We start from the raw sequence: 19,480 nt of genomic DNA on the forward strand, positions 1-19,480 counted from the left end.
GACAAAAATACAACTTGGCAATAAAAGGCCAGCGCACTACCGCCGCCCTTACGTAAATCTGAACACATCCACATTTCTCCGATCCGTGTTTTGCTCCGTTCTGAAGCATTTGGTATGAACTATAATTATCTAGACTAACAAGTTTAAGGATAAGTTACTAATGAATTTCGTTTTCAAGATGGATAAAAACTTTTTGTTCTTAGGAAAAGCATGTCTGCTTATTACATGATGCTGCAGCTTAGTGGTTCTCTCGAACTGCTAACGAGGAGTATTCTTTTGTCCGAAAATCATTATATTCTCTCCATGGGTGTTCGCCATTTGACAAGGGAGGGAACATTGATTGAAGCTTCTATAGGATGTGATATAATTCTATATATAAGTAAAATTATAATTTTTAACATGAACCAGCTATAAGTAAGTAATAAGGTTTTTCCGCCGTAAAAAGGTCCAACAGGGCAACTGGCAGTTTTTGGGTTCCTGAATCACTAAATGCGCACCAACAGGGCTCCTTCATCTCAATTTAGCGTTACAATAAACCCCTTTCCCAAAAGTAATAGGGTTGGCGCTGGAAGTTTTTGCTTCATTTATATACAGTTCTTTCCTTCATCGCCGCCGTCAATGGACCGATAAAACATTATTTAATCTGAATTTATGTTGTTTTCACACCGCACGGATGCATTTATAAGGACTAGCATTTGACACTAGCTCAATCTTCTAATTTTGGCGCTATTTAGTTTTAAGGACACAAGGGTGCGAGCGTCATGGCATACGAACTAACAAATCTATCAGTACTTTATCTGGTTTACAACAGAACATATCGGTATCTTTTCTTTCAATTCGACATATCTAGATGTTAAGGACGAACGTGGCAAGCGACCGATTCATCGAACGAAAGCGGATAAGCTATAATATCTACTAAGACCCTATATATAGCTAGAATAATAGAATCTTACAGGTATCTGACGTATGTGTTCAGACCTAAACGAGCCTTGCCCTTAAAAGGGTCGGGGACATTCCTGGTATGTTATAGTTTTTGGCCCAACAAAAGTTTTGCACAAATCTTTATAAATACAAAACCTTCCAACACCAACATGTCCGCAAAGGTCCAAACGGCTTGTGGCACTGTGAGAAGTACTCTCAATTTGATCGTTACATACATTCACACTGGCCAAAAACAGTTATTCAAAAGCTAAATATAACATTAAAAATCAAAATGACTTGAAACACCTTTGAAGAGAGGAGCCAAACATCTCATCGTTGTGGGTTCGAGCCTGACCACTACTGCGGCGCTAAAGTAAACGACTATTGCACCTCCGATGGTGATGGCTTAACTTGTTAAATTCATTGCATTTAGGCTCGATTTCATGGATTGTGAGGACAGAGCATCTAGGCGATTGAAAACAAGCATGGCTCAATTACAGCCTGGTACCAAAGAAGATCATTTTGACACATGGCAAAAGGAAAAAGGGAGCACATGGTAGACAGCGGCTTCTACGAAGGGCTAACCAGCCTCAAAATGCCTATTTTAAATATAGCCTTGCAAATATTTGATAAGGAGTACGTGCGTATTCTTACGGTGGACCAAACTGTATCTGCTGCTGCATTACTAATAAATAGAATTAAATTTTCAGGAATATTAGACAAGCAGTGCAGATTACTTATCATGTCGTAAAGCATACGCTAAAAATCATATGAACTGATTCATAAAAAAAAAAAAAAAAAACCGTTTAACGCAATATGCTTCCAGTAGTGGTATTTTTATAGCGTTATTATTTACATTGTATATATTTATATAATCTATATACATGGAGAGATGGTAGGAATAGAACTGCTGTACATAATCAACAAAACTATTTCTGAAAGTAAGTGAAATATAAAGAGCTTTGCGTTACGTAAACGTGCTCTATGCAAGCCGAGTTTGTGAATCAGTGTCCTCTGTATCCCTGACGTGACGTTAATTCACCGCTTCAGCTGTACCTAAAAGTCGTTTTAGGCTTCAGATTGCCATAAGGACAGGTGAACACCGAACTTCCCGTTGATACCTGTTTAGGCTTTCTGCAGGAATCTGTTATGGTTGCATTCATTTATAGTACAATATTTACAGATTTCGTTAGCAGGCTGTTTCCTGTACCTACACTCAGGTTGGTCGATGTTAAAATGAGATAAGGAACGTATGATCATACAGAATGGACAACATTACGTAGCAGGTGGTATTACTTTTTTGCCAACCCTACACAAGTTGCTTTACCACAGTTGTTTTGGAGGTAAAAGATAGTGTATATACTGCTTGAAAGTACAACCAGTATGGGCATTAAGTTTTAGCACCTCCTCGAGCTGCTCGGATACACTCGCAGTCGCACGCTGAGCCCAAAGGTTTGTTGACAGCATGCTTGTCATTCATCTCTGGTATCAATCGGAGCTAGTTTCAATTTTCTGGCTTATTTAACCGTCCATAAAAATGACGATTCTTCTGAAGACATTTTTTTTCGAAGAGTCATAAACCCCTGTCTCTTAATCCCTTCCCTGTTCTTGGAGTAGAATTTAAAAGGAGCATGTCCTATTGGTACGGTGCTCAAGATTCTCCAGAATCGTGTACGTGCTTTGTGAAATAATAGCGAGAATCCGCTGTTGAAGACTGTGATTTTAAAGTATCCAGATACTATGGTAGGCTCAGACTTCCGCAATCGGATTCTTCTGCCGTTCGCGGATAGTTCCAGGATGATCGTCGTCTCGAACTGGTTGTGTCGTCACCTTGAAACGCTGTAAACGTAAAAAATTAAAGCAAATATGTGAGTAAACAATATCCTTGAAGGCAGAGTGCAACGTGTTGGTAGTTACTGTTATCATAAAAAATATTGATATGTTAAATTAGAGGCTTACAGATAGTTTCGTCTGAGTAGTTCACAGGAAACCATTTTTTTGGAGAACATACTTTCACGGGAATGACGCTTACGTTATGAAGCATCGTATCGTTAACATATGAGACATAAAAGGCCACCACATGCCAGCAAGGTAGGAGCAGTACATAAAATGGCTGCAAGTTCACAAAGCTGAGCGCGCGCCTCACGGCTTCCGCACTTCGCTTCAGGAAAGCTTAGAGCCCTGAGTTATGACGCACCTCAGACCAAGGGTCGGTTAAAAATCAAAGCAAAAGAAAAACACAGAAGAATGCGACATGACATTGGGTGTCAACATTTGCCCCATTTGATTAATTCGCATTTTACAGATGCTTTCAGTTTTCAAGTTACGCTGACTTATAACTGTTTAAATCATTAAGTATTAAAGTGAATTAAAATAAAGTAAATTAAAATAAGTCGTATAATGAATGTTCTATAAATCTTGCGTCAGGTGCTACATAAGCACGACACTCACTTCTTTTATAGATCCTTTTGCCTGAGCAAATTTCCACGCTGCTATTAAAGGAACCATAGCTACAGATGAAAGAGCGAAGGCCCATCCGATTCCTGAAAACAACGTTTGCATAAAAGCAATCTTTTGAGTGTCATGCCTGTAAAATACAGAATCAGATATGATTTAACAACGATGCTTAATTTGAACCCAAGAAACCCCTACAATTCATATGACGTATGATATCGCTAATCAACTTACAGAGACTATTATTCTGCAACCAAAATTAGTTTGTGAGGCTTATGTGTGCTTACGCTGTATATATATATATATATATATATATATATATAATCGCGGTGGATCGACTTCATCAGCTACCTGTTTTACTAACATGTAGTGAAGAACTGTTTATTAAAGAAAAGTAACCAACACCTAAAAATAAACATCGTTTGACAAACATTCAACGCAGATGATGAAATATTAGGCAGTCTGCTAACGTCTGACGGATTTGTTAATTTTTTCATTTGAAATACATGGTAGTACTCTGTATATTGTACATTGTAGAGAAGCATGAAACCAAAATTAACACCAAGTTTTTGTAATTTTTTAAAACAGTTAAATAACAGATTTATATGATAACTACCTTCAGTCCATGGAGGATATATATAGCCGTTATATTCGGTTACACCGGAGTTGAAGATCGCTGATAGAATAACGGTCTAAAAGGTACATCAATATAGCGCAATATCAATAAAATGTTTGAACAGTTGGCTTTTGTCCAATGCTCAATTCGCAGCTTTGATAATCAAGTGGTGTTCTAATTGATTTGTATTTTTAAAATATCTTTCCTCGTTTATATGCCTTTCAGTTTATTAGGTGATGTCTTTAAGAAAAATTCATTTTTTGCTTCAACTATACACCTCTGTTCTGTTCCATTGTAAACCTATTTTTATCTATAGAACCGGCTTGAGAGTGAAAGGAATTTCCATGAATTCGGCATACGGAACACATCATTTAGAAAGAAAACAAGTCTAAAATTGTAAAAACACCTAAATAAGCTTCTCAATTATCTCTGACATGTAAAGTCCAATGTGCCATTTAAGAAAATTATTACAATGGATGCCTCTGTCATTGTAGGCATCCGTAAAGTATCAAAACTAGTTTAGATTAGGATGCCGCTGATTGTGGCCAATTCCCAGAGTCATTTGTACGAACGAATGTGAGCTTCCTAATAGATTATCGAGCAACGGTTGTTGATCTTGATCAGTTTCAACAGCAATTCAGGATTCATCCTGCTATCTCTTGATCCGGTTCTCAAAACCGTTGGCGGGACATGCATTTTTTATTTGTTGAGGTAACATGTTAGCCAGGATCCTCATTTGGTTGGTTCCTTAATCATAGTGAGAACCGCTCTGCTTCAGAATACATACGACGAGAAAGATTGGCGAGACAAACTTCCAGCAACACTTCCAATATAGGCCGGGTCGAAAACCGAGCATCTGATGGATATCATCAGCAAAGCGGTCCAATCCGTACACCCAACAAACTGCGAGAGCTTCAAAGAGGGCCGAGCAGAGGAGGCTGATACCTGCTGCATACGTGTCGAACCACGTGACCATATAACCGCCTCCCTGAGAGCACAAAAGTACAGTTGTTTAAGGTCGAATGGGCGCCAAATAGCAAGATTTCACACTTTCCGAGTTTGTTGTAATATTTCCATAAAGAGATGGTCAATAAATGCAGAAAGTAACTTACTCGCGTAACGTTGACCATCGACATGCTGAACGAGGCACAGAGCACACAGATCGTGAACAGTTCTCTTGGAATCTTATATTTACCAATGCGGAAATTGAACTCGTCCATAAGGCCTGTAATCACAGACTCAAGACCACCCATCTAAGCAAGATGCATACAAGTTAGAAGCTGAAACATAGATGCGTACGTTGTACGATATAGCCACTACAGGTTCGCAATTAACTTGAAACATTTCCACTCACATAACCCGTTGTTGCCAACTGATTAACGAACTTAGATGTTCCAAGGTAGAGATAATTGCCAATAATGTAATATAATAATAGATACATAGACGTAGACGATCGTGGCGGAGAGGGCCGACACTTACGGCGCTGTCGAGTCCTAGTGTGAGCAGCATGACAAAAAAAAGGACCGACCAGAATGGCGCTCCAGGCAACGTAGAAATTGCTTCAGGGTAAACCTGGAACACTAATCCGTGACCTTCCGTCGCCACCTAGCATATATATCAGGAATTATTATGCCATATATAATCGTTAAATTGCATACTGACGGTTACCGTTATAATTGTAATTCAGTACAAATACTATACAAGTTTATAAATTTGTTGTTGTTACCATAAAAGTGGAACAAATCGATTTTGTGAGAAATGTAAAATGATTGATAACGTCGTTATAGTTTCATGCAGTCTGATTCTATTGACAACCAACCTTGTCGACAGGTACGCCCTGCTTTTGAGCCATATATCCGAGATAAACAAAAATCACGAAACCTGAGTAGAAAGACGTTCCGCTATTGACACACGCCGTCATCAGGCAATCTCTGAAAATACGCAGTGTCGAAAACCACTGACTTGCATACTCTTCACTATAGAGTACAGCTCTAAGCGTTTTAGAATTAGACAAATATGGTAAAGAAGTTCTGATTGTGCTATGCGCGTACATATGGAATAGAAGGCGCCTATTCCCGGCACGTAAGTGACAGAAACAGATCAATAAATTTTCGCCCTTATACACGGAACGATTTGAGAGGGACTACATTGGGGCATCCCTTTCTTTGTTTTGTCTGTACGGCAGTAAACATTGAATTAGCTGAGACAGTATTTACGCAGTGCGTCTTGGGCAATGAAAAGACGAAAAATAACATCCAGTGTAACGTATTGGCTTTTAATGGGCATCTTTAATTACCTGTAGCAATTATTATTGAAGGGGTTATACGACGCGTATGTTAGATGAACGCCAAATCCGACACCAACCGAGAAAAACACCTAATTGGGGTTATGAAACAAACAAATAACAGCGTGACAATCAAGGCGCTAAAAAAAAACTTCGTAAAATATTATTATTTATTAACATATCGTAATCATGCTCGATAGGGCAAACTCTAGGAGTCCTATACATAACGCGCGAATTGTTCGATCGAAAAAAATGATTTATCTAACTATAAGCTAGACATTAGTGTAGTGCGTCTACCTATCCCGAAGGCCTATTTTAAGGAAGGAACGGATATGTTGCCCGACGGATCAATGAACTTTCGTCTGTAGGGACGATACTGAATGGCTCTCCGTACATTGTGTGTCGGTATCTACTGGAATTAGGACTGATCGATACGTATGAGACAATGCTCGATGGTCAATGAGAGATGATGTTATTAGTAGCACATTTTAGATCTGCAAGCTTCCAAACGCAAGACTAGATAATGAAGGTACAATTAATGTTATTAACGCCACTTGTATTGAACTTGATGTTGTGTTTCACTGAAAAATTATTGCAAAACCGCAAAAAAATAAACAAACGCATAAGCTAGAAAATATTTACCGAAGATTACATCTTTAAGAAAACAATGTGAAGATTGGTATGGTTTCCCTACTACTCTTTATGTAATTTTATTTATTTTATATTAATTTATGCCATTTATTTTTTTCTTCAATGATTATAGTGCTATTGCTTGAACGCGATATCTCGTTCCAAACATACGCAGCATTTGACGTAGTTCATTGAGTGGTGCCCTGCAGAAATCGTGCAATAGTCACCTGTACAGCAGCGTCGACCCATACGTTAGAGTCGTATAATTTTGAGATATCTGGTCGGAGATAGTAGCGAACTCCCTCGGCTGCGCCGGGTAGAAAAACTCCTCGTATTAAGAGGATAGTCAGGATCACGTATGGAGCCGTTGCGGTAAACCAGACCACCTGTAATCAGCATTACGTGCCATCAGGACTTACAAGTTTATATTTTTGGGGGGTTTACACGAGTTGTAGGATTTATTTCAAAAATTTTGGCTGTAGCACTGGCCTGCCCAGGCTAAGTAAGGACCTACCTTTCCCGACGAGTTAACGCCTTTGCAGAGCGCAAAGTAGAGGATGCAGAACACAAAGAACACACAGCACACAAGTTGCCATTTAGGGAGTCCCAAGTCGTGCATTCCGTTAGATGTGTGCAGCTCAAGAACGCCACGACTGCAACATGGAAAAGTACCGTTTATAGCGAAACTGTTAACTTTTTGCATCATACTTTTGTTGCGATATTGATAGGGCCCTATACGAAAGTGGTTGAAAATAATCCCGATTCAGTGGAGAAGAATACTTTCAAATGATACCTTTCTTCGCAAAATGATATCTATTTGCAGGGGTTGTTGTGCATTAGTAGCTAGGGCAGATATTACTCGCCTTGTACAGTTTCAAAGCCCAGTAGCTTAATAAATATCGAAACGTATTTCGTAGCTGAGTAAATAGATCTATTTGTACCATTTGTAGAAAAGCAATATCTCACTGTGTAGGCCCGTTTATCCTTATAGCGCAGTCCCATTTTCGTCACAGATATTTAAGCATTTACCTACCTACGGTGTTAAAAAAAATATAGCGATGATGATAGCGTTTATGAGAGAAAAGCAAGCCAAGAAGGAGGTATCAGGATATACATATATATATATATATATATATATATATATATATATATATTATACTGTGTTCTGATTTATTAGATTTAACTGCACGGAAGACAAAGCCCTGTACTTTCACAGAGCTCGTTTCAAATAATTTAGACATTTTTCTTAGTAGTAATTCATCTGCGAGTAGTCTAACTCCAAAGATTGTTTTTGGCGAAGCGGATGTCAAGTACACTACCCCTTCTAGACTAAATCCGAAGAATAGGTTGTAGCAAGGAATGATATGCGTATGTACGGACACGTGTGGTAAGAGCTTGTTGAAGTGGAATGGTTTATTGCATACTAACTATGGTATGCATTTTCGTTTCGTATATTCTCGGTTCACCTACTTAAAGAATTCAAGAGCTGCCGATGTTCTATTGGCAGGAGCAATTCCGGATTCCGTGTCACCCGCGTAACAGGTGTGCGTATTCCAGGGGTTGCCGCAAGTCGACCATGGTAATTGTGATGTAAACGACGACAGAACGAAGAAAATTGCCCACCCAATAATCACATTATAATAGAACGATACATACCACGAAATCAACACTGCACAGTAGCCCACGCCTGCAAAGAAGGGTTACATTAAAACTTCTCGCCGCAGACGAATGAGCTTTGCCTTTCTGCAAATGCTCTAATCTTTTTCAATGACTAATAATTGAAATTTTTGCTCTATGTAAACGAGTATAAGCTTCAAATGATTCACGTATGATTTTACCCTTAAATAAAGGACACATGTTCCACACGCTGATCGGCCCCGACCGGTTGTACTGCCCCACGACCAGCTCCATATAGAAGAGTGGTAAAGCGCCGAAGATCAACATAAGCGTATATGGGATTAAAAATACGCCTGAAATGGAAAGCATGCTCAGTGATATGTTGCGCTATTTCTTTCAGTAGAACTTATGTGAACTGGCATATTACCGTACTAACGGTGAGTTAATATATTAACTAGCCGTGGATCTAAGTATCCTGAACCGATTTTTGCCGCATCAGGGAAAACTCACCTCCGCCGTTTCGATAGCAAAGATAAGGAAAACGCCAGACGTTAGCGAGGTCGACGGCAAATCCGATAATTGAAAGTAAAAAATCTGCCTTCGATTGCCACTGCGGTCGTTCATCGGCCCTGTCCCCTGCGTCGGAGCAACTTGAAGTCTAGTGGTACACAAAGCACAAATCAAAGACAATTCATATTATAGATAACCTCACCGTAGCCGTGTAGATAGAAAAATAACCAATAACCTTATCTCTAGAAGGCTCAAAATTTTTTCTGCTCGTACATGTCCTTACACGTTTCGAACTTGGACTTCAAATCCCCGTCGGTTCTGTAATACGGGCACTGAAGCCTAGTACCGTTACTTGTGCGATCGAAAAACGACGATTCGGATCGAATTGCAAAACGATTTCCTCACAGACCAACCACTGGTCGAAACCTTCAACGAAGAAAATTCTGTCGAGACAAAAAATTACCTGTCGGCTGACAGAAGTAGAAAGGAAATGCGGATCTCCTTTGATACTTTTTCTATAGGCCCACAAAGGGAGATCCAAACTAATGGACCGAAACGTGGCATGGCCTATGTTCTACTTTTTGGCTAGTCATCTATAGGGCGATACAGCTGTTTCGACAGGGAAAATATTCGTTCGTCCTCTTAAAGAGGTAGACAATGAAGTCTGTAACACTCTCGTTCCGTACAAGCAATTCTTCATGGACATAAACAATATTCTAGCTTTATACGTACGTTTAATGTATTTACTCAGTGATCAGTCAAGTGGTCTCTCATTGGCTACTACGTTGACGTGACTACGGTGAGAAGCCTCCAAAGGTGCCGAGCACGCAATGAAAGTTCCAGTATTTAGTTATTATAAAAAGTTGACAGCATCATTTTTAACTGCCTTCTTTAGAAGGGAAGTATCCAATGCCATTTTGCCGATTTGGCTGCTCTTAAACACTGCACGCTTCAGCGCAGTGAAAAATCTTTCCGAAATCGACCTAATTCCTATATAGAATTTCATTCTACTGCAGATTAATGAAATGGATTTTGTAGGACGTATGGTCAAATATGAAAGAAACTATTGTTTACACTTAAGCACGTACGTACGTCTTTGGACGGTTTGCGCAGGACATTTGCGCTATCGGGCAGAACATCTGACGTATTGATAGCTTTGCTATGGTGCTTATCCTTCAGATGTTTCTTGTCAGAGATCTCTTGTCCTGTGACTGTGCCACTATCAGGCCGGACGCTCAACACCACTTCCGTATGACTTCCACTACAACTCAATGGTTCAAGTGCTGTTGTATCTAAAATTAATGACAATTAATTTATTCATAGATACACTCAGTACGCGTGACCTACACGCGTAAAATCAATGTCTCATATATAATATTTGTTTTTATGACCTAGCAGTACGAAATATTGGCCCTACTAACAGACACTGAGAATAGGCTCTGGAGGCCTCAAGTGACATGTTCTTATAAACGATTAGAGCTAGGGTCCTTTTAGTCTACAGTGTGGCTATTTAATACAGTGGGTGCGCTCATGAAACATCTTCATAGTTACCTGATTTCGTTTGTATACAGCTTCCAGACCTGCTACTCCAACAACGCTGATAGTGGAACTTCAAATACAGTCAAACTACATTGTCATGGTATATGTTGGATATGACGCAAATTTTCGGTTCAGACCGGTATTAATAACAATATTCCAAATATCATTGTAACTATCAGTAGACGGATGGAACTATTTTGCATCGCCATTCGAGCGAGCAAAGGTTCTGTCCAGATCGGCTTACCACATGAGATCGGCGTACTGCTGTATGAGCAATATCCGTCGTCTTTGTTCCATAATCGGCGCAGCTTCTTTTTGGCCGAGTTCCCTGTAAAAAGAAATCAATTGCGCTAGCCCTATTAGAGAAATGCGTCAATCAGTTTGTTACCGTTTTTTCACGAATTCCGATCGCCGAAAATCAGCTCGAAGTGATAGGAAAAGGACTTTCAGAGCCGAAAAGTCACGAAGCAACATAACAATGTGTAACTGGCCTTTTGCATAAGGCTGCCGTATTCGAGCCAGCCACATGGCAGTAGCGTTGCACTCATAGCCTAAAAAATTGTCCTAAACCGCAAAAGTAAAAGATAGGCTATGTGGGGATCGACGACCGGTTACCGTCGAGTTAAACGTCCATGCATATGTGCAACCCATTAGGTGAAAGAGAAATCATATAGAGTTGTATGGGATACTGTGAATTCTGTCACCGAAGGTCAAACGCTCCGCATGAATGTGGAACTTGATAAACGACTGTTCTATACGGTCTGGTCAATTGAGATATGTAAATGAAAAGCCACAGATGAGGCGAACTTTCAAAATCCGAGGGCAGATATGAGTCGAATGCTTCAGTGGTAATACATGACCAATCAAATACGGTTCAACAGAAATATGGTATTACGGCTGTATCGTACCCAAATGGTATGGCGGTTACGTTTTGAATGAGCCAGTCCTATTTACAAACCACCTTGCCAACACTATTTCATTATCGAACAGCTTATCTAATGTAAATGAATGATGTTGTTTTTGATGACCTCATTGTACCCCACCAACTAAACCATCTTCCCGTTGAAGGAGAAGTAATTTTGATAATTTCATGTAACATGTAAACATTAGGGCAAATGAGGAACAAAACGTGCATACCGTATTTTTTTAATGAGAAACCTAAGAAAAAATCCCCAAGTAAAATATATTCCTAGCTGGTACAGTTCTAAAATGATCGATTTAGATCTTGTAAAAATGCTTGGTTATTTTGAGATTAGTGCTTAACAGATTTCAAAGATGTAGTAACTTGAACACGCCTTGACAAAACGACTCAAGAAAAGATGTTCCAGCTTAGCCACCCGAGGCCACAGTGATTTGGTTAACCCTTCTTTTGTTTGGCGTATTATGTATACAAAAAATACTCGGTACTGAAGATTGATTTCTGAATTTTGGAAGAGTTGGTGCCAAAAATAATAAAAAGAATATATGTCTACTTGAGCAACAGTGAATTTTAAGGAAATCATCCTTCTAGATATCTTAGCTAAACGAACACAATGCGAGATGGAGGCTTTTAGACCCTGTTTATAGGCCACGCCACTTATAATTACGATTAACACCTGCATAATCAAAATAGGCCAAGGTCTGTCTCAGCTTTCCTTGTATTGGTCTCCTCGGTAGGAACAAAAGTTCCGGTAGTTGATCGACGAAAAGCAACGAATAATTAGTAATAAGAGCCGCTTTTCTGACTCTTTGGGAGTTGTACGTTGATCGATCTTCTTAAGAATGCGTGTACATGTATAGCTTATAGGTGACTATAAGCTCGAGCTGAAAAAACATTTACATTTTTGTCAGATAAACAACAGGACCTAACTGTCCTCTTCAGCAAATCGTAGAACTTTAATAGGTGCACCTAGTTGAAGAAGATGAACCGTGTCAGAAAGCTTAGCTTTCTAGTGACGCAAGGTATCCCAGAATGATCCCAGCTACATCCTTACGATACCCCAGCGACAACCTAGTCAAAAAATTAGGAAAACTCGTTTTGAACATTCTCCATTTCCGAGTGCCCTACACTCGGAGGCATCTATCAAATGATCCTGTGTTTTTACCATTCATTCTCATTTAACGTTCACTCGGATTAGTTGTGAGGAAAAAGGATGATTCTTAACAAGAAACCACGAATTGCTGGTATGGCATGTTTATTAAAATGTGAGCGGCCTTTTCAGAATGAGAATCTCATAGTTCGAAATTTATGGTCGTGTTTATCAGCTCGTCAAACATATCGGAATGAGTCACGGTGTCGTCGATTTTTGAACCCGTAATTACTCCAGTATCAAATTAGTCATTTGTACACATTTTTGGGATCATATTTAGACTCTTCGTATCATTAGGTAAACCAGATTCAGCGAGCCGTTTAACTTAGTCGATGCAGCGCGTCTGCTTTTGGCCTTTCAAGGTTCATGCTACAATTAGGCCTTTTATCGATAAACTGCACTATTAAGGTTTGATAAGCTTACTGGCTCTTACCTGCACGCGTCGATGGTGGAGTGTCGACTTCCGTTTCACTCGAATCTTCGGCCACGTTTATGCCGCTGCTATTTTTCATCTGAAACAAAAGCTCACCGAAGAAAAAATGATATGAGCAACTAGAAATTATCGTCAAGCATGTAGTAAAAGAACTATTTTTATTTAGTTTTGTTTAATTAAAATATTGTTGTTTGTGCTGCTGCTGTGTGTTTAACTTCAGATCCGAATAATTGCCGCTCTGTGAGATTGTATATACGGGTATACAGGGTGGGGCACCTAAACCCCAACTCTTCTTGTGAGTTGTTTCTGAAATTATGTCTAAAAGATTTTCAAGCTCCTTAAATTCTATTGAGGACCTTCCGGTTCGCGTCCGAGAAATACCCTTCCTCGGTCTTCACAAAACCGCATGAAAACTGGCAATAACGTGGATTTCGGGCATAAAAAGAAGTTAAAAATCAGAATGAGGGTTCATCCTGGGCGAACACATTGAATAATAGCTTACCTTCGTTCGAGTTCTCTGCATTGAATGAAGCACTTTTTTTTAATACTAAAATGCTAATAATGCATGGCAATTACGACAAACAGCTTATTAAAGTTTGTCAACTTGAGTGCTCCGCCTTGAGTTTTTTTTACTTACGCAGGGTACGGCTTATCCCGACAAACAGGAGGCGATTCTAAGAAATTCTTTATAAGGTATTATTATGTGTCTTATCATAAATAATCATATGGGGAAATAAATGTTCATTGCAAATGCTTTTAGAAGGACAGCAAAAGCACCATAAATGGCGGGAACAACCGATAAACAATTTAAACCCACGCTAAAAACGGTACTAAACGTATATTTTTTTAGCTCTACGACAGGCCTCGATTCAGCTGTTCTAGCATTGTGTGAAGGATCTTTCGGGACAGAAAACTCAACACTTTTTCTCTGTACTTTTAAGAGTATTCGAGAACAATTTGGGGGGAACCGAGCGAAATCTGGGGTTTCTACTACTAGATCAAAGTGTATTTACTTCCAGTACGCTAAAAACAGCACTCCAAGATAACTCCAACATAATCGTTTCGAACCTTGCTAATAACCCGCAAGCAGGTAACAACAAACCAGTTATCCCGACTGGATCGCGATAAACTGCTGTCTACCGCGGTAAAAAACCCCGTTCCTAAGAGGACAATTCGTTTGGCTTACCAATTCTGCAAAATGCTACTTTTTGCTAATGATCTGCTTGGAATACTGGTTTGGTCCACTTTTTAGAAGCAGTTTAGTGAAGCTGTCGTAAGTGCGAGGAACAAACAAATTCGAGGCCTCGGCGACGTTTTCAAATTTCAACGTGAATATGAAGGAAGTGCCCTTGTGGTAACAATTACTGTGCCTGCTTGAGCTAAGCGAGAATCAACAGGCCTACCAAGAGGCCTATGTGTCGATGCAATGCAGTTGTAACATTCCTCACGATTAAAACAAAGGCAACAAAATAAAACTCTATTCGTATGGCCCTGTTAGATCTTAACTCATAATAATATTACAAGTTAGTGTTGAGGAAGTTGATAACGTTATAATACTTCAACTGGAAGTGCGCAAGGGACAAAAGGGACATCTCACGCAAAAGTATATGCTTGTGCGCTTAGCTAATATTACCTAAGGTAAGGCTGGGGCATTTCTAAAGAAAGCTGCTCGAAGCTCAACGGCTGGTTTAGGCGTTGGAACTACGAGCGTATTTACTCTCGCGATACTGAAAATCAGGTAAATGAGATTAATTGAAAGATATACCGCTGTTATTCATTCAGACGGTAATCCACACATTTAGGGCGCTTAGTAACTTTAAGGCCTAAATCCATAGCTCAAAAGCGCAACGTTAGGCACGCTTTAAATTCCGTTACTCAAGTAACTGGTGGAAAAACAAATTAAATTCAACGTAACAACTGGCGATGGACCTTGCTCGAATGCATTATCGAGTTATTTTTCATTGAAGTTTAATTTTTCGAATTGTTCCTGGCTAGTGGAACTCGGCAGGTCGAATATATCCGCGCGTATATAGCAGAATAATATTCGGCAGATGAGCAGCTGCCCTTTTGACTGGGGGAGAGGGGAGAGAACGGGCGTAATACCGAAGGCTTCATTCAACTTTCTTTATCTTCCTCGACCTATTTGCCCCATGTATATGCCGTCATTGTGATATCCGTTCGTCGTCTTTTCCATTGTACATTGTGCTTTTCGATTTGATTTCTCGCTGTGCATTTCGGATACTTACACAGCTTTCAAAGTTGGTACGCTCCACTCGATCGCGAGACTGATGTTAGCCTAAACGTTTAATTACAACTGGCCGCTTTATTATCTGTTATTTGATCGATAAAAAATGAAAAACACATGTATTTTTTTTTTATCTGGCGCAGGTAGGCTTGTGCGCATCTGCTATGAAGATGCAATAGAACACTGAAGATGATTCGCTTGACGCCCAAGGTGAAAGGGTCGCTTAGCGACGAAGAGGCCTACTTTTCAAACCTACAGCCTACTTTTAAACCTATCAGTATTTCGAAATATAATATGAGTGCCACTCAATTGTAAATTCAACTCTTTAATAGTGTTACCATCTCTATGTGATAATGAATTATTAGGAGATTGTCGCAAAGGACAATGCCGATTTAAAGCAAGAATGTTTCTAATATGTGCAGGCACGATATTGGGGATTTGCGACTCAAACTAGCAAAGATGGCGTTAGCTCATTGTTGCGATAATCCGGTCTTTCGAGAAACCATATGACAGAGCCTGTACATTGGATGTCAGCAGACAGGGTGTTGGCCACTGATTTCTATTGGCCTTTCCTCTATCTTATCTAAAACTATATAAAAGGCTATTTATTAGATATATATTTTCGTCTAATGTTTCACGGTTAACGGTACAAATGTTTGTATAGAGACATTCGACCCCGTTCAACATAAAGATTAACATAGTAAATTAATTTTTGCCTACTTTTACGCACCTAAGGCATTTTTGTTTTAGCCTACACAAAGTAATATGCTGTATCTCAAAATCGAGATACTCATCATATGTTTTTGAATCTAGATTTTGCATAAATAGACTTCTAATATCTTCACTAGGTAGGAGTCTAGCTGGTGAAACAACAGAAGAACTTAAAATCCAACGGATCTAATAAAATATGAAACCTTTTTTACGATAACAACTTTAAATATTAAAAAAAAAAAAAATATATATATATATATATATATAAACAAGTACTAATTAATAATCGTAGACATTCAATCAGCGCATAGCTGGTCCGTCTAAACTAACAGGTTAAGTTAGGTCTGTTAGGCTGGGTTAGCGAATTGACACTGCGTTCTGGACGTGTTTGTGTTTACGCCATAAAGACGTCGTAACACATAAAGAAATACTAGAAATATCCTCGAAACTTCAGAAATCAGTAAATAAATTGTCTTCACATACAATTCGGCGAAGTCTGCTGTCGTACGCACTAAAAAGGCAAAGCACGTGCCTTGCATGCATGGAACAGATCGCTGACCTTAAAACCCCGTCAGATTGCCTATTTGTTCAACTACTAACATTTAAATAGGACTCGAAGTAGGAGCACTTGGGAATAAAGGGATGTTTTCATTAAACTGATCATCGAGTACATGATGACTTTGTCAAGGTCGTTTGTAACCTCTTAAGTAAGTCTACTCTCCCGTAAGCCTACTTAGGAAGAAAAGTTTTTAGAAATAAATGAATACGTCAGCGCGGTACACGAACTACGACACCATCTGTACGTGCGTAGGTACGTACGCGATTCAAGCCGTAAACTTGGCTATCGTAATGTTCCGTAAAAGTCCGATAATGTTTTGACGTGGTGCAGAAGCCAAGTGACTTAAGCATTTCGACAGTCGACAATTACCCTGAATAAGTTTTCCACAAGGCGCTTGATCTATTTTTGAAACCACTATATTCAAAATTGCTCATTTAGATATTTCCGTTTATATGTATACAACCGTTAATTAAATGTGTGATTCGGGAACCGTGCTTTGATAAACCTCAGAAACAGGCACTGTAGCTCCTCTCTGAAGAGCAATCTGGGTCCCTACGCCCACTTACAGTCAGTAAGTTCTGTCTCTGCATGCAGTAATCCGATCGTACTGAGAAGCCACTGTTCACGCACGCGTACTCAGTGTGAAATACAGCATTGATTAAAGACAAAAAAAAATTCGTGCGACTTACCGCTTCTAAATGTAAAATCGACCGCGATGAAGTTGTTACTGACGATGTTCTATACTTACAGACATGTAAAAACAGTTAAGGAATTAGCTACTGAACGAGATGTTTTTCATTGTTATCTCTATGGCCACTAGAAACACACTGAATATACAAACAAAGTAAGTCGCGATATAAGTTCGAACTTCTCTTGAGTAAATGCGTGCTCAACGTCACTTCTTGTGGCCTTTCGCTATGCAGCAGACAAGCAATATTGTATAATGATTCTGGTAATCATATTCAATCGATCCTCCTACAATAAACTCGTCAGTAGTTGGTAGAGGAATGTGGGTTTGTCTGTAGTAATGCAATAGTTTGGCGGGATCACTATAAAATCCACAACCCGAACGTTTACTTTGACTTCGGATCGTGTTGTTTCTTATCGCCTGACATGTAGAAGATCTTTTCTGTCTGAACACATTTTTCCGACGTCTCTGCAGGTAACGAATCACTGTTCGCTAAAGTAACGAGAAAGCTACATTTCGTCTAATAAATCAAGTATTATAAATAAAATAAGTATGACTCAATTTACGTAGGACTTGAATAATCAGCTCCCCGTTCCCCGAATCTGCCTTCTTTTTTATCCGCATACGACGTATTTCGTCTATTCTCTTTATTAGTTCCTTTGGTTTTCTTCTCTGTTGTTACAAATGTTGTCTGATCAAGTGTGGGTATAACCGTGATAATTAAAGTAGCTTGCATCACTTATTTTACTACTGTATATTAAATCATAATCGTATTTATTTTGCCAGTCTACTAAATAAGATGTTATAATATAACGTTCAGCCTGCGAGAGGTCGTGAAAAAGATTCGGTACTATACAGCTCGTGCTCTTCAATCCGCATCGCGTGAAGTGTCGCAGCAGGTTAGAGATGAAAAGGATCAGTTCCGTCTAACGGCACAGACCGGACGTGTACATTTTGTGTACATACCAAGCGATGTACGCATAAAAATCAATGGATAAAGCATTTTTTAACCTAGTTTCACTTCCGTAGAGGGGTCTTTTCCTGTTCTTTTCAGACATAATTGAATGAAGGTCAACAGAACTTACAGTACGGTACGGGACCCTCATCCAAACGACTCGGAACAGCGAAAAAGCAGCAGCAACTGAACGGAGCTGCAGGCATACAGGTGAAGGGTGAGAATGCGAGAAGCGACGGACTTTTTCCTGATCGCCTTCGTCTTCTTCTTTGACAGCAGACATATACCCTTTAAGCCCTACCACATCGTTCCGTCCTACTGCCCCCTGTCCTCCGCCCCTTCATCCGACATCCCTCCGAAGCTATGCCCTGTTCCAAACAACTCGTTTTACTAACCCGCTTGTCCATGACCCCATCCCTGATAGGTGGTTTGAAGGGGCGAAAAACCCCAGCTCAGCGAAGTAGACAATCCACTCTCTATCCAATCCACCACTGCGGGCCACCGTCACACCACCCCCAAATCCTGACTTCCAGATGTTATGTGTTTAACTGAGAGGCGCTCCGCGGACATTCTCATGCTAGATTGTTGTCCCTAAAATATGAGTCTGACTCGAGCACGGTGAGGAATGGGTCATGTAAAGAATGGGCACCGGAAAGAAAACGCGCAAGTTCTTTTCACCAGCGGCAGCACTCCGGCGGCAGCAGCATCACTGCGGCGCTCTTCTGCACTCCCAGTTACCCTACCTCTGCATACCCGGTCTAGTTCCTGCAAGGCATCTCTGAACATCCACTTTCTTCACCATGAAGAAGCGACGTCAGACAGGAAAGAGTATGTGTCGCGTTGGTAGAATGAGGCAGGACAACGAACTGCCGTGGCTCGCGGATCCGCCATGCCTTTGGCAGGTCGCAGCCACCATCGCGTCGGCAGTAGCAGGACGAACGGGCAAGCACCACTACTGGGCAGCAGCTGCAGCATCTGCATTAGTACAATACGGCGTCACCGTACGGTAGCGACGCTCTACACAGTCTTCGTCGGTAGATGAAACTGCTGTTCCGGTTGCTGCGAGGGTCGCGAAGAGCGAAAGAGCGACGTGAAGCGTGTAAGGCCGCCACTAACGAAGTGGACCAGGAAGACGACGGCGACGGCGACAATGATGAAAAGGGAGGACAAGATGGGCGGTGATGGTGTGTGCCCCGGCAGCTTTTGGGGATGAGGGCAGTAAGGGAACGAGACGTGAAGCAGCCGGGGG

General features: G+C 40.2%; 1 protein-coding gene across 1 annotated transcript; it reads right to left on the reverse strand.

Moving 5' to 3' along the window:
- Positions 1-1,736: 1,736 nt before the first annotated feature.
- LOC111272379 (sodium-dependent noradrenaline transporter) lies at positions 1,737-18,514 on the reverse strand. Its single transcript, XM_022853812.2, has 17 exons — positions 18,362-18,514; positions 13,074-13,152; positions 10,816-10,899; positions 10,125-10,324; positions 9,033-9,180; positions 8,744-8,875; positions 8,376-8,592; positions 7,420-7,558; positions 7,133-7,291; positions 6,288-6,367; positions 5,811-5,922; positions 5,471-5,596; positions 5,104-5,244; positions 4,779-4,979; positions 3,992-4,067; positions 3,373-3,464; positions 1,737-2,760 (listed from the first exon to the last, which is right to left on the reverse strand). The coding sequence occupies exons 1-17, from the start codon at positions 18,512-18,514 to the stop codon at positions 2,671-2,673; spliced, it is 2,229 nt and encodes a 742-aa protein (XP_022709547.2). The 3' UTR covers positions 1,737-2,670.
- Between the last annotated feature and the right edge of the window lie 966 nt (positions 18,515-19,480).

This window comes from Varroa jacobsoni, unplaced genomic scaffold, assembly GCF_002532875.2.
Source record: "Varroa jacobsoni isolate VJ856 unplaced genomic scaffold, vjacob_1.0 contig02110, whole genome shotgun sequence".
Taxonomy (NCBI): domain Eukaryota; kingdom Metazoa; phylum Arthropoda; class Arachnida; order Mesostigmata; family Varroidae; genus Varroa; species Varroa jacobsoni.

Excerpts from the sequence above, each read along its gene's own strand:
- LOC111272379 (XM_022853812.2), bottom strand. The coding sequence starts at position 18,514 with ATGTCTGCTGTCAAAGAAGAAGACGAAGGCGATCAGGAAAAAGTCCGT. Across the intron at positions 10,900-13,073 it reads TCCACCATCGACGCGTGCAG|GGAACTCGGCCAAAAAGAAG; the intron begins GTAAGAGCCAGT and ends TTCTTTTTACAG. Across the intron at positions 5,597-5,810 it reads AGGGCGTACCTGTCGACAAG|GTGGCGACGGAAGGTCACGG; the intron begins GTTGGTTGTCAA and ends TATATATGCTAG.